The sequence below is a fragment of the Aphelocoma coerulescens genome, chromosome 1 (genome assembly GCF_041296385.1).
Source record: "Aphelocoma coerulescens isolate FSJ_1873_10779 chromosome 1, UR_Acoe_1.0, whole genome shotgun sequence".
In the NCBI taxonomy this organism is placed as follows: Eukaryota; Metazoa; Chordata; class Aves; order Passeriformes; family Corvidae; genus Aphelocoma; species Aphelocoma coerulescens.
Genome location: NC_091013.1, coordinates 87153713 through 87167607, shown reverse-complemented (window position 1 = coordinate 87167607; position 13895 = coordinate 87153713). Strand labels below are relative to the sequence as shown.

Below are 13895 nucleotides of genomic sequence, written 5' to 3'. Positions count from 1 at the left end.
ATGAACTATTCTGCCTTAAGTTTTCAAATTCAGCCGTGAACAGATTTTCCAACTTGAATATTTCAGCCCAGATGATTAAACTGTAGTAAGGAAAAAGATATTATACCATGAAGTGACTAGACTCTGGCATGGGACCCAGAAGGCCTCTGCGTACTCTCATCTTTGCCGCAGAGCAACTACAGACCTCTGAGCAGTGTTGTGCCCTTGTTTCCTCAGTTGTTCTCTCTGTGAATGGTACAAGCAGGCAGCATTTCCATTCTACTCCTGACAAAAGACCTCATCTATTTTATAGAGCCATGCCCAAAGTTCTGATTTTATGCAAGGGAGTCTGAATTCCACCTCAAGCCTGCCCCAAATCAGTTTTCTCTTAGCATCCCCTTATATGATCTTTTTCACTTTTGATCTTGAGCACCACATTCCCTCTCATAGACTAGAACTGATGATCTACCAAACATTTATTCAGAAGTAATTCTCTTGCCACATCAAACCTGGGAGGTTTATCAATGAATCATAAAATGATCAGTAGAAAGAGACCTTTAAGGATCACCTAATCCAACTCCCCTGCCATGGGCAGGGACACCTTTCATTAGACCAGGTTGCTCAAAGCCCCATCCAGCCTCAACTCCATTATCTCCAATGATGAACATCTTGAACATCTTATGTACATCTTAATTAGAATTGTCTATTGGGGTAGGAGAGAGTTCAGTTTTGTATATTACCTGTAGATACTGAGAATCATTTCACTTCTGAGAAAGGGAAAAGAGGTATCTTAAGGGAGTCTGAAACTCTGATGCAGCTCTGACCTTGAACTGGTGGCTGAGAGGCCGTTTCTTCATGGTTGGATGTGTTCCTTGTGTCCTCAGCCATACATAGGTGGTGTTGATAGGACTTTGCTGTGCACCTCTCTCAGATTAACTTCTTCATGTATCCTGTAAATTGAGACAGCAGTTACTAGGTGCTTCATAGCTTCAAGCTCTTCCACAACTCCAAAACCTGTATTTTTTTTCATTTTAGACAGAGTTGAGATTGCAAAACAGAAAGGGCAGATGACTGTACATTTGAATTTCTAGTACCCAAAATTCTATTTGGCCTGGAAGCTGAAAGGACTTCTATTTGGACAGGGAAGGTGAAATAGCCAAAATTTGGTTACTAAAAAGACTTATAACTTGCTCCTATAAATCTCATCCTTTTTGGGACAAACCTTTTGCCCTTAGTGTGAGAAACAGTGTAACAACCTCACCAGGGAAATTAGTTCCATATTCTGCATATCTGTTACCTAAAGTCAGTAAAACTACTGAGAAGGAGCATTATAGCCTTAAATTGGATTGATTACTGAGGAATCAGCATAACATTGGAGTAAGGAATTTCTGCTTCTTTAGTAGAATAAAACCTAAATCTGTAGCATTGGTTTATTCATCCCCATTTACAATCCCTGTAGCAAACCAAGCTGGAGGTCACCAATGCAGAAAGCCTTTGTTCACCTGGTTTCTGAGCTTGTGGCCAGGAACAAAAGAACTTTTATTCATGTGTGCTGGTTTGGACAAATTTGGAAATATATCCTCTGAGAGAAGGCAGGTTACAACCATCCCTCCCCCCACCAGGTTTGGGAAAAAAAGAAATTTTTCCTTGGAGAAAAGTGAAAGAGATAAAAACTATTTATTTAACAAACACACAGGAAAAGGATAATAATGCTAAATAATAAAACCTCTCACTGTGGAGAGAAAACCTGGGAAAATTTTAGAGTCCTTCCATAGGTCTCCTCTCCCCTCCTCCTCGGAGCTGGGATGGGGTGGGCCCTCCTCTGGGGCCTTGATGGAAAAAAAAAATCTTCCTGATGTGTTCTGATGTTGAAACAGTCCAGAAAAAGAAGAAGAGAAAAAACCAAAGTCCCAGGAAAACAAGGTTCAACTCTCCATCTCCCTCCAGAGAAAAAGGAGCTGGAAAAACTGGCTGGGAAAAAAAAAAAAAGGTGCTTCTCCACTCTTGCTGCTTGCTGCTGCAGAAGCAGAGGAGTCTGTATATCTCTGTGTCCTTGAAACAAAACTGCTTTGAAAAGTTTTGCTCAGTTTTTTTCTTCCCCCTCTCAGGCTCAGTTTAAAGGCACAGAAAGGCACAAATTAACCTCTGGGCATAGAGCGGCGATAGGGGATACACATCATAAAGTCACCCCAAGATATCATACATGGAACCAACAGAGGGGACAAATTTCTTGTTGGGGAAAACAATCAGAACTTGACTGACATAACCAGAGATTTGGTTTCAGCTGAATTTCAACTAGTATAAAGCACTTTGAAGGTTGCTGCCAAATGAGTCTGATTTTTGCAGTAAACTCCTAATTTATAGCCATGCTAATGGGACCTGAATTTACCTAAATGTGTGCGTGTTTGTATCATAAACTCAGAAACCCTGTAACTCAGCTATCAGGGGCAAAAGTGGCCCCTGGGGGACTGAAGGTCAGGTGTGGGCTCTCTTACTCTGGTGGTTTACACACTTCCTGTTTAATTAAGTTTTGTGTGAGATGACAGAGCTCCTCTGTGTAAACTGTGGCACCTGGAACCGGGGAGAAAAGTGACCTCATCTAACTCCATTATGCAACGGCCCATATGACTCTCTGCAGTCATTTCTGATGGTCTGTGGCATTTAGCAGTTGGCTGTGGTGTGTCTAACCACTACAGAATTGCTGAGAAGACAAATGTCCTTACAGGAAAATGTAGTTAACAGCATGATGGGTTGCAGGGCAGATGGATGAAATGAACATCTAGAAATGAGCAGCTGCTACAGTGACATGTCTCCCTTGACACAACCTTGCCAAGCCAGGATGACTGTACCCTCTGCGTGTGAGGGAGCTCTAAGCGGAGATGTTGCCATGTCTCCACTTGTCTTGAAGCAAGCAGTGTACCTTTCTGAAACTCATCCATTAAATTTTTTAAGATCCCAGCTGGATTTACATTAACTTGCAAAGAAATATATTTGCTCTGTTTGCTGGCTCATAAACACTTGACCGCTTTGCGAAAAGCCCTTAATTCTTGTATAACCTATTCAAGCCAGAAGATCTGTGAAAACAATGGTCTGCAAGCTGTTCCCATGATACAGAGCACTGGGGTTGAGCGGGTGCTGTTCATGCCTACGTGGCAATGCATCAGTGTCTGTGCAGTCTCAAAACACAGACATTGTGTAATCTAAGGCAAAGTATTTTGGACTCCACCAGAATTTCTGAGCAACTTCAGTAGACATGAAAAACTGTCTCCCTGGGAGCTGTCAGCCATTTCCATAATAACTCGTAAGTAAGATCACAGTGACTTTTATGAACTTGTTTATGAAGTTGTGCCAGCTTCTCCAGTACATCTGTGTCCTTCAGGATCTTTGCTAGACAAGCGTACTGGGCCTGGTTGGGATGGAGTTACCTTTTCTCCTAACAGCCTGTGTGGAGCTATGCTTAGAAGCTGTGGCTGAAATGGTGTTGGTAACACAACATTTTGGCTATTGGTGCACAGAGCTTACATAGCATCTGCAGTTTTCTCTCTTTCCTCCTCTGCCCACCTCACCCAGCAAGTTGGCTGGGGGTTGGCAAAAGGTCGAAAGGGGCCCCACCCAGGACAGCTGATTCTAGCTGACTACAGGGATATTCCATACCATATGACATTGTGCTTAGCAGTAAAACCTGAGAGGAAGGAGGAAGAACGGGGCATGTTAAGAAGAAATTCCTCACTGTGACGGTGGTAAAGGCACTGGAACAGGTTGCCTCATCCCTGGAAGTGTTCAAGGACAGGCTGGATGGGGCTCTGAGCAACCTGCTCTAGTGGAAGGTGTCCCTGCCCATGGCAGGGGGTTGGAATTAAATGGTCTTTAAGGTCCTTGCCAACCCAAGCCAGTCTCTGGTTCTGTAATTCTGTGATGCTATGTTTGTGGTTACGGCATTTGTCTTCTCAACTAAAGCTGAGGTCCTCCTTGCCAAGCAGTAGCAAAACATTTTCCTGCCAGTGGGAAGTACTAATAAATTCCTTTTTTTTTTCCCTGTTTTGCCTGTGCATGCAGCTTTTGCTCTCCCCATTAAACTATCACTAGCTCAAACCACAGATCTCCTCACCCTCTTTCTGTTTTCTCCCCATTCCACAAGGGAGGGGAGTGAGCAAGCAACTGGGTAGGTGTCTGTTAATCAGGGTCAACCTGTTCCAAGCGCAGCATGGGGCCCGAGATAACGGGTTTGATTTGAGCATTCTATCAGCAGTCAGAGTTGTTAACTGGCAGGTCCCGTGCTGGTCATGCAGCTTGTGTTCTTTACTGGATATTACAGTCCGAGGCTGCTTCTGCTGTTTGCTGTGGTGCTTACTGCTTTACTTCACTGTGCCTGGACACCTTTTGATAAAGACAATGGCCACGTGCCAGGGCTGGCATATGGCCCTGGCATTGATGCTCTTCTTGCACGGTGTGAGCTCCCTTGTGGGAAGTGTTAGGGATTACATCTCCCTCTGCTCCTCTGGGATGGATGTGTCCAGCTCTTCCACATGGGCTTCCAAGTTGGCCATACATCATCGTGCATTCTGTTCGGTCATGTTCTCTAGCATTGATGTTGGGTGTGCAGAACCTGGCTTGGTCCTGGCACAAGAATAAACTTGTCTGTGAAGTGACAAAGAAATGTGCACCAAGGTGGCCAGTCGTTGCTGGTAGGGTTTGTGGGAGGATTTGGGAAAGTGCCTAGAGCAGTTGTCATCTTCGATAGCCTAAGATTTTACACTCAAACAGGCACATAAACCTGTTGAACTGGCACACCACTTGAAGGAAGCTGCCTTGCCTAGCCCAGGGAGACCCAACCAATTCTGGCAATATTTTTGGGCTTGGCCTGTGCCTACTGAGCCTCAGCCCACCACCATCACAGGAGGCAGGATGAGGGAGTGACAAAGTCACTCAGGAGGGGGTGATAGCTCAGGCCATCAACCCCAAGTTTTAAAGGAGCTGCAAGATCTGTAGAAAAATTGCAGCCACAAGCCAGATGAGTGGATTGCTGCCTGGTGTCTCCAATGTCAGGATACTAGGGTCTGCTGCCAGGAGTTAGCTAGCAAGCCAGGCAGCTGGGATCCCTAAGTAGCAACACTGGGACTGACAGAGGCAAGCTTTGGACACAGTTCCTGGTGAAAATGAAAGCCAGTTACCCCCTCAAGGATGCCTTGGTACGATGCCTGGGCAAGTGAACCACCACTGTAAAAGGCATCCAATGCTTGAAGGAACTAGAGGTGGTGGGGACTGCACCCAGTCCATGTGCAGAAGGTGTACGTAACTCACCAGGGTTGTATGCCAACACTGTGGGGCTGATGCACAGACCCTGAACCACTAACTGCAGAGTGACTGTTCCAATGGCTCCCAGGGCTCAAAGAGAACTTCCCCTCCTCCCCCTGAACAAACATCTAGGTCTTGGCTGCCAGAGATGCCCCACAGAGTCATCTCTTTCCTGCCAGAGGAAAAGGGGGGTCCAGGGCATGCCATGCCAGCCTGTGGTTCCTCCTGCACAATCAGGAAGATGAAGAAGTGGAACAATGTGCTCACCTCAAATCTAGAAGCCCACATACATGGACTGCAAGGAAGATCACTGCTACAAAACACCCATCCAAGAAAGCTGATTTGATGGCCTGGCATGTGATCCACAGATGTAGAAGGCTTTGTTGGACACCGCCGCACAGCGTACCCTAACATCATCAGATTACAAGGGAGCAGAATCCATCTGGATTTCTGGAGTGACCTAGACTGGGAATGGCAGGGTCAGTTATCTGCAGCTTAGTGAGCCCATGAAAGATCAGGACATCTAGGGAAAGATGCAATATGCAGGTGGGCTCATGACTGAGGTATGCACCTGACCACTGAAGCATCACACAGGTCGTAGATGACAGTTCTGTGAAGGGCAGAGAGATGGTAATTCAGAAAGATAGGCAAGAGGAGCATCAGGCAGCACAGCAACAAAGTCTTTTTTCCGTAACTATTTTCCACACTAGAATTGTATTGCCTTTGTTTGCATACAGAATCTACATACTGGGAATTCACAACAGTGAGATGCTGATGCAAGGTTTGGGCTTCTCCATACTACAAGATTAAAAAGAACAAGCAGTAGCTTCTGATGATACAAGTCAGCATGGTTCAATCTACTGCAGCCACCTCACTAACTTAGACAAGACTTAATCAAATACATCTGTGATCACTCTCCTATTTTTCCTTCCCACTGGGGTCTCAGTGTTATTCAAGACACCAGCAAGGATGAAAATCAACATCATGTCAACCACAGCTTCAAAGTCTGTCTGTCCACAGCCCATACTCCATCTAAATTTAATTTGGTAAGATTTATCTGAGTTTGATGTAAGTAAATTAATCATGCAGAGCACTGACCTATCCTACCCCAGGCTCCTGTGCCCCACCCTGCATGTTTATTTGGAAGGTAATCTAATTTGCTGCAAATGTGCTTATCTATCTGGAAAGCAAACTGTGATAGGTACCTCAGGAGGAAGAAAGCTTTCCAGAATGCATGGCTCAGTGAATTCTTTTGTATGAGAAATACAGAATCTATTGCACTGTTGTTGTTGATCTGCGCTGGGATTATTTGCTTGCTCCCTCTCTTTGTCTCCATATATCTGTGAAGCACAGTTAAGCTCCTAAGCTCCAGTCAGTTCAAAGCTGGGTAGAATGCACCAGCCCTTTTCTCTGGGTTTCCCATAAAGAGCTTAAGCGACTCTGGAGAGCTGCTGGGTAACAACCCCCTGCCTGCAAGGTACCTTTGGCAAACAAGAGTGAAATCCTGAGAGATGTTTGCTCGCATGATGCTGAAGCACAGGAGCCCACTGAGTAGCCAGCAGTGCCATAGCCCGGCTTCGTAATGCAGAAGAGTCAGAGCACAACACATTGACCTGAGTAGCAATGGTAAAAGAGACACTGTGGAGGTCTGATGTTCCTAAATATATACAATCCCAACCAGTGCTGAAACAATTAGAGGGCAAAACTATGATTAATTGCAACTATCTTCTGGACACGAGCTGTCTTCTGTCCCTCTCCAGGCTGTTGGACCTCACTACCTTTGCCTCCCAAGCTGTATCTTGCACTTTGGCTTTGTGTCACCAGTGTGGTAAGAGAGGGATCAGAGACAGTTCTGCTTCCTAGCAATACTCCCATCTTACCCCATGAGGTGAAGAAGAACAGAGCTGGGACAGAGGTACACTGGTGGATGCTGGGGCAAGGATGATAGATGGATGGTCCCAACACCAGGCAGAGAATGCGTCCTGTTATTTTCCCTCTTTCCAGCCATCTCATTGGTTTCAACACTTTTCTTTTGGGGGTCCACATCCACTTGCCTTCCCTATTTTCATCTGTTTCAGAGGAGAGCCTTCTACTCTATAGCACCTTGCAGAGTGCGGCAGCATGAAGTAATCCCTGCTGCAGACCCTCACCCAGGCAAATGGACTGGCAATATAGAGATGTGTGACTTGTGTGCGTGCAAAAGCTGTGGAATAGCCAGCTGAGAGCACAGGGATAGCCGTCCCCCACTGAATGTGTACAAATGAGAACACAACAGAGCAGAAGGGTGAGATGATCAGAACAGACAGTCCCGTCGCCAGCCCATCCGGCTGTAGGCTGCTGCCCTCCTATGGCAAACTGGGACAGCAGTCCTGATCCCCAGAGCATCCCTCTATGTTGCTGAAACGTATCGAGTTCAGCTGCTGGTTCCGGCTGACGGAAATCGCGGCTTCCAAACACCCAGTTTGCCATCGCGCTGTTTGTCTGAAGTAGAAAATCAGCACCCTGGGGCACGCAGCCTCCCTGCCCCGCCAGGGAAGCCTTTGTGGATGAAAAAGGCTGTGTGCTGCTCAAGGACCATTTGCCGTCCTGAGCCTGCGTGCGACACTGTTAGCATTGAACAAAAACATCCCTGCAGAGAGGGCGCGGATCTGCTGATCTTCTCCCTTAGTGACAGCTCTTTGTTGCTATTGTTGGGGTTTGTTTCTAATGTCTGTATCTCGGCAACACAGGAATTGTTGACTCGTGGGCCCACGAGAACCTCATGAAGTTCAACAAGTGGAAGGGGCTGCATCTGATGGGGGCAATCCCATATATGAGCACAGACTGGGAGAGGAACTTACTGAGAGCAGCTCTGAGGAGAACTTGGAGGCTCTCATGTATGAAAAGCTGAATGCAACCTGGCAGTGCGTGCTCACAGCCCAGAGCCCCAACTTTGTACTGAGCTGCAGAAAAAGCAGTGTGGGCAGCAGGGCGAGGGAAGGGATTCTGCCCCTCTGCTCTGCCCTTGTGAGACTCCACCTGGAGTGCTGTGTCCAGCTGTGGGGACCTCAACACAAGAAGGATGTGGACCTGTTGGAACAAGTTCAGGGGAGGCCACAAAGATGCTCAAAGGGCTGGAGCACCTCTGCTACAAAGACAGGCTGAGAGAGCTGGGCGCGTTTAGCCTGGAGGAGGCTTCAAGGGAAACCCCGCTGCGGCCTTCCAGCACCTTGGGGGGCTTACGAAAGAGAGAGACTTTTTGAACGAGGCAATAGTGACAAGGCATGAGGCGATGGTTTTAAACTGAAAGAGGACGTGTTTAGATTAGATAGTAGGAAGAAATTCTTTACCCTGAGGGGGGGCGAGACATTGGCACAGGTTGCCCAGAGAAGGTATACCTAATCTCTGTGGTATTAGATGCAAACATCGTATCCCTTTACTGTCCAGTTACATTCCTGGTGAACCAATAAATTAATTCGTCTTGAAAATTAGACTTACATATATTTCTAAAAAAAAATTTAAAACTGCAGCTTTATATTCACACAAGCCACTGAAAGTGAGAGATTTGGATTACATATAAGGAAGAAATTTTTTACTGTGAGGGTGGTGAGGCACTGGTGCAGGTTGCCCGGAGAAGCTGTGGATGCCCCATCCCTGGAAGTGTTCAAGGCCAGTTTGGATGGGGCTCTGAGCAACCTGCTCTAGTGGAAGGTGTCCCTGCTCATGTCAGGGGCTTGGAACTAGCTGATCTTTAAGGTCCTTTGCCTGCGCATCACAGAGCGGAGCAGCTTCCCCGCTGCGGCGCCGCCTGAGGGCGGACATGGCGGCCGGAGCACCGCGCTCCTCCCATCCACACGGGGACGCTGCGCCGCCGTCTCCGGCCGAGCCCTACGATGCGGCCGCGGACTACAGTACCCAGCATGGCCCGCGGGGCCGGCCGGAAGCGACAGTGAGCGGGCGGAAGCGGTGGGCTGGGGCGGCATGAGGGGCGCCGGGAGCAGCGCAGCCATCCGCGCTTTGGCCGGCCCCCTCCTTCTCCCGCTCCCGGCCCGGCTGCCCTCGGCTCCTCGCAGAGGTGAGAGGCGCCGCAGCGCCGTGCTCGATCCCCAGGCCCGCTGGCAGCTCCCGCGCCCGGGCGGGCAGGCGGCCGCTCGGGGTGGGCGGCTGCCGGGGTCGGTTGACCCCGGGCGGGGTCCGTGAGCGGCGCCGGGGCTGCACAGGGCGCTGGTCGGACTCGGTGTGTGGGAGCGGCCGCCGGGGCCGTCCCTGAGGCGCCGTGTGAGGGAGCGCTGAGCGCCTTCCCCCGGGGCTGTAACAAGGGGTGAGTTCCACGGGCGGGAGCAGCCGGGTGAGCGGCGTATGGGGCTGTCAGGGGGGGTTCGGGACGGGAGGAGCGGTGGGAATTACCGTGGGGCTGCTGAAGGGCGTCACCGAAAGGTGTCTCAGGGAGGGTTTTGTGGAGTGATTTTCTCAGCCCCGGGCTGCGAGAGGAGCATCCAGTCGAGACTGCAGGAGTGGAACGAGGGGACAAGAGCAGCATGGCGAGGCAACCAGAACTGTAATAACAGCTTTCTTGAGACAGTGTCTCTGCAGTGTAGCTTTCAAATCAAGGAAAAAGTCCTTAGAAGATAAGAGTTGTGCGTTAAAAGCTGGTACAGCTTCATGAAAACGATGTTTTGAGTTTGTTTTCATTATTTGTGTGTAGTATTTGATGCATCTTAACTCTAATGCAGTCATTAATTTGGATGCTGTGGCTGCTTTAGTTATAGCAAGATCTTTATAGTACTTGTAGCATGTAACTTGATTTATCTGGTAGTGGCACAATATAAATTCCCTGTTGTTTAAATTATACAAAGCTTTTGAGTAAAGGTAAAGGATAAGACACAGAACAATTTGGTTAAGGCAGAGGGCCAGCAGTGCATAGTTTTGAATAAGCATGGGTTAAGAAGTAACAAGACTGCTTAGATAACAAAGAATTAATCAGAACAGAATCTGTAATATGCAAAGCCACACAAACATAAGGTGAAGAGAAACATGCTTGAAATAAAAGTAGGAGAAGCAGTGAAACCTGCTTGTGGGAAGGCATGTCATAAATAGAGTGGATCTTTAACTAATACCTGAGGTTAACTAATACCTATTTAGAGATTAGATATCCTTAATCTCTGAGGTATTAGATGCAGACATAGTATCCCTTTACTGGCTAGTTACTTTCTTGGTGAACCAATAAATTAATTCAGCATGAAATTAGACTTGCATGTATTTCTAAAAAAAAAAAAAAGTTGTAGCTTTATGTTCACACATGCCACTGAAAGTGAGAGGTTTGCATTAGATATAAGGAAAAATTCCTAACGGTGAGGCACTGGAACAGATTGTGCAGAGAAGTTTTGGATGCCCCATCCCTGGAAGTGTTCAGGGCCAGTTTGGATGAGGTTCTGAGCAACCTGGTCTAGTGGGAGGTGTCCCTGCCCATGGTAGGGGGGTTGGAACTAGATGATCTTTAAGGTCCCTTCCAACCCAACCATTCCGTGATTCTGTGACAAAATAAAAAGCTGTTGGAATTAAGGTTCAGCAGTTTAAATAAAACAGCAATGCATGTTTAATCGCATGAAGTCGTTCGATATTTTACAAGTAAGAAAATTATTTAAGTGATGTTTCCCAAATACTATAAGACAATTGGCTGTGGGAGTTTATTTGTGTTGTATCAGGATGCTGGTCTGTTGCACAGGTACATGAATGTACTTAAGATAGATCTGTGGGTCCTAGTTGGTAAATTTCCTATGGAAAAGGGATGGATGGTTTCTGGTGTGTGCTGTAACCCAGCTTTTTGTTGCAACATCCATGCAGCTTTTCTGTGATGAAAGAAATTAAAATTAGTATATTGCATAATAAGCTAATCAAGTTAAGGTTAAGGCATGTTTTGTTATTTCCAGGTTTTGCTGCCACGTTCATTAGGAAGTCATATGATGTCAGAAGGGTTGATATCACTCCCCTGGAGCAGAGAAAGGTGACTTTTGATACCCATGCTTTAGTGCAGGAGCTGGAAACCCATGGTAAGTGATATCAGATAAATAAAGGAAAACTTTTAATATTAAGTAGTGTAACTTTGAGTGCTATCAGTTTCCCCAGAGTACCAGTACCTGGTGGTATAAAATGTTTTGGCAGCCTCTTGAGGAGGCTGGTGAAGGAGAGGCATCTGATGCTGTGCCATACAAATAACTACTACATTAGATTGACCTCAGTGGTAGGCAGGTTTATGTAGTGTCTTCCAGCTGAGAAACATAACACAGGTAACAAATGTAAAGTAAGTAACAGTTAAAGACTTTTATAGCAAAAATAAAGTTCCTAAGGAAATTCCTTCTACTAGCCTGCTAATAATAATGAAGGGTTTTTTTCCTAATTAGAAGTAATTTCAGCAGCATGGTGCTGTGATACATTCTTAATGCCTGCACTTTTGTTGTGAGTGAGACTGGCTGAGGGTTCTGCCCCCTGCAGCAGCTGTGAGTCAGAGCCTGCAGAGGAGTATTATAACAGGGCAGATGTATGTCATACATCCCTTGTACTTTCCAGGTTTCCAGTTTCTGTCACCCTGGAGGTATTTTAAATCAGCTGTGAGTGAAATCTTTTCACAAGTTTATTCTGTCCCTGAGCCACTATAAACTGATTACTATCCAAAACATCCTTTCTCATGGAACTTCAGACATCCACATCTTTTGTTTATGCAGAATCTGTTAGCTGTGAGGTGAATTTGATGCCCAGTCAGCTCTTTTGTGGGAAGAAGGAGTGAACATTTAATCTCTCATGTCACTCACAATTATGCAAACTTCTGTCATTTTGCCCCGTCATTGTTTTCCAAACAGAAGAATCCTAGCTTGTTGCATTTTTCCTGAAGCAGTAGATTTTCCATGTTTTTGATTATTCATTATTCCCTTCTGTTAGTATTTTCTGCTTCTGTCACATTCCATTCCATTTCACGTTTTCAGGGAACAGTGCTGGAATTACTTGACAACTGAATGTCCTATGGATTTGAATAGTAAAGTAATGTTGTGTCTATTGTGTTCTCTGTTCCTTTTCCTAGTAGTTCCAAAGGGTTTGGTTTGCTTTATTGATCCCTACTAAGCATTGAGCTGATGTCTTCATTAGACCAGCAACTATCTTTTAAAATCCCGAGTGACAATAGGAACTTTGTACAGTCGGAGGTTAGGATTGTTTCCACTATTTGGGTCTCACAATAATAATATGTGTTGGTAGTTAAAAGACTTACAATAGTCTGCTAACAATGTTTATTTTTTTCATGCCTGTCAGACTTGACAGCCTGTACTTCCCTACATGTGGGAACCTAGAATGCAGAGAAATATTCTCTGCATTCTAGGTTCCCACACCTACATCTCTCTAGAACTGTGTTTTAAACCTGGCATTGTTATTTTCCAGTCCATGGGTAACCACGGTAGGCTGTGAAATGCTACTTGTCCCAGGGACTGATTCAGCTATTTCTTCTCTGAACTCCTTTAGAACTTGTGGGGTGGAGTCTGTCTGGTGCCAGTTGTTACTCAGTTTAATTTGCTCCATAACTTCTACAAATACTTCAGTACCACAGTGACAGGTCTTTATAGGCAAAACCAAGAAAGTGAGAGCCATTTTAGTTTTTCCCAAGTTTTATGCAGTTTTCAGGCTCCAATCTCTTGCTTATATAAATTTTCCCACATTTTCTAAATTTTCACAAAACACAGTCATTTCTTGCTGTGGAGGAAGAGCAAAATAAGGAATTGGCAAGAGCTTAAGTAACCCTGAAAATTCAGAGAAACTGAAGCAATACTATCACACCTTGTAGTGGAAGGAAGCTGTCCTAAAGCATGTGTAGCTTTTTTAGACATGTAAACCAGTGGTGCAGCTGGACAGTACCAGTATACTGAAAAGGAGCCGTAGCATAGTTCTCTAAATAATGTGCCTTGAAAGCATTTTCAAATGTTAATTTAGCCCACTTCATAAAATGGGGTAGTTGAAACACAATATATCAATCAGATTGCTGGAAATAAATCTCTAGGGCAAAAGCTCTCAGCACTTGACCAGATACAGCTAAAATGAGAGCAATTTATTTCCCCATTATTCACCACACATCATCTTTAATGCTTCAAAATCACACCAAGCTATGGACAAAGTGTACTTTTTATCATCAGAAAGCAAAAATCCCAGTTTGAGTTCATTCTGCAGGCAATGGATGCAGCAGTTTAAAAATCAGTTTTGCATATGTTCCTATCTGTGCAGGACAGTTTCAATATATGCAGAATTACTTCTTATTATTCTACAGAATGCATGCTTTGTAGCTCAAGGTAAGTTTGGTTTTAAAAGGATTTGTGGAAGTTCATTATGAAGTAAAGTTTTGCTAAATTATTTTTATAATGCATGAATGGCTGGATCCTGTAGGAAGGAATTTGGTCTTTCTGTCAGCTGCATGTTTAGGCTTTCAGTATATTAAAAGGTACTGTGCTTCAGATTTTTGCAGCATTAAGTCTGTGTTTTTTCTAGCTGAAGTCGCAGTGACTGGCTCCTGGCTGTCAGTTTCCAGTCACTGTGTGAATTCCCATGTGCCACTGTGGTTAGGCGTGGCACTTGAGCATCCCAGGTGACTACACATCTCTTGCTCC

The 13895-nt window shown here is 45.6% G+C and overlaps 2 protein-coding genes across 2 annotated transcripts in view; one reads left to right on the top strand and one right to left on the bottom strand.

Annotated features, from left to right (window-relative positions):
- The first annotated feature begins 9211 nt into the window (after positions 1-9211).
- CCDC90B (coiled-coil domain containing 90B) overlaps positions 9212-13895 on the top strand; it is a 9639-nt gene continuing 4955 nt past the window's right edge. The window contains exons 1-2 of the mRNA XM_069015920.1: positions 9212-9328; positions 11184-11303. Of these exons, the coding sequence (XP_068872021.1) occupies positions 9235-9328; positions 11184-11303 (214 nt within the window). The 5' untranslated portion in view covers positions 9212-9234. The remainder of the gene's footprint in view (positions 9329-11183; positions 11304-13895) is intronic.
- ANKRD42 (ankyrin repeat domain 42) overlaps positions 11071-13895 on the bottom strand; it is a 26267-nt gene continuing 23442 nt past the window's right edge. The window contains exon 15 of the mRNA XM_069015903.1: positions 11071-11102. The gene's annotated coding sequence lies outside the window, so the exon portion shown is untranslated. The remainder of the gene's footprint in view (positions 11103-13895) is intronic.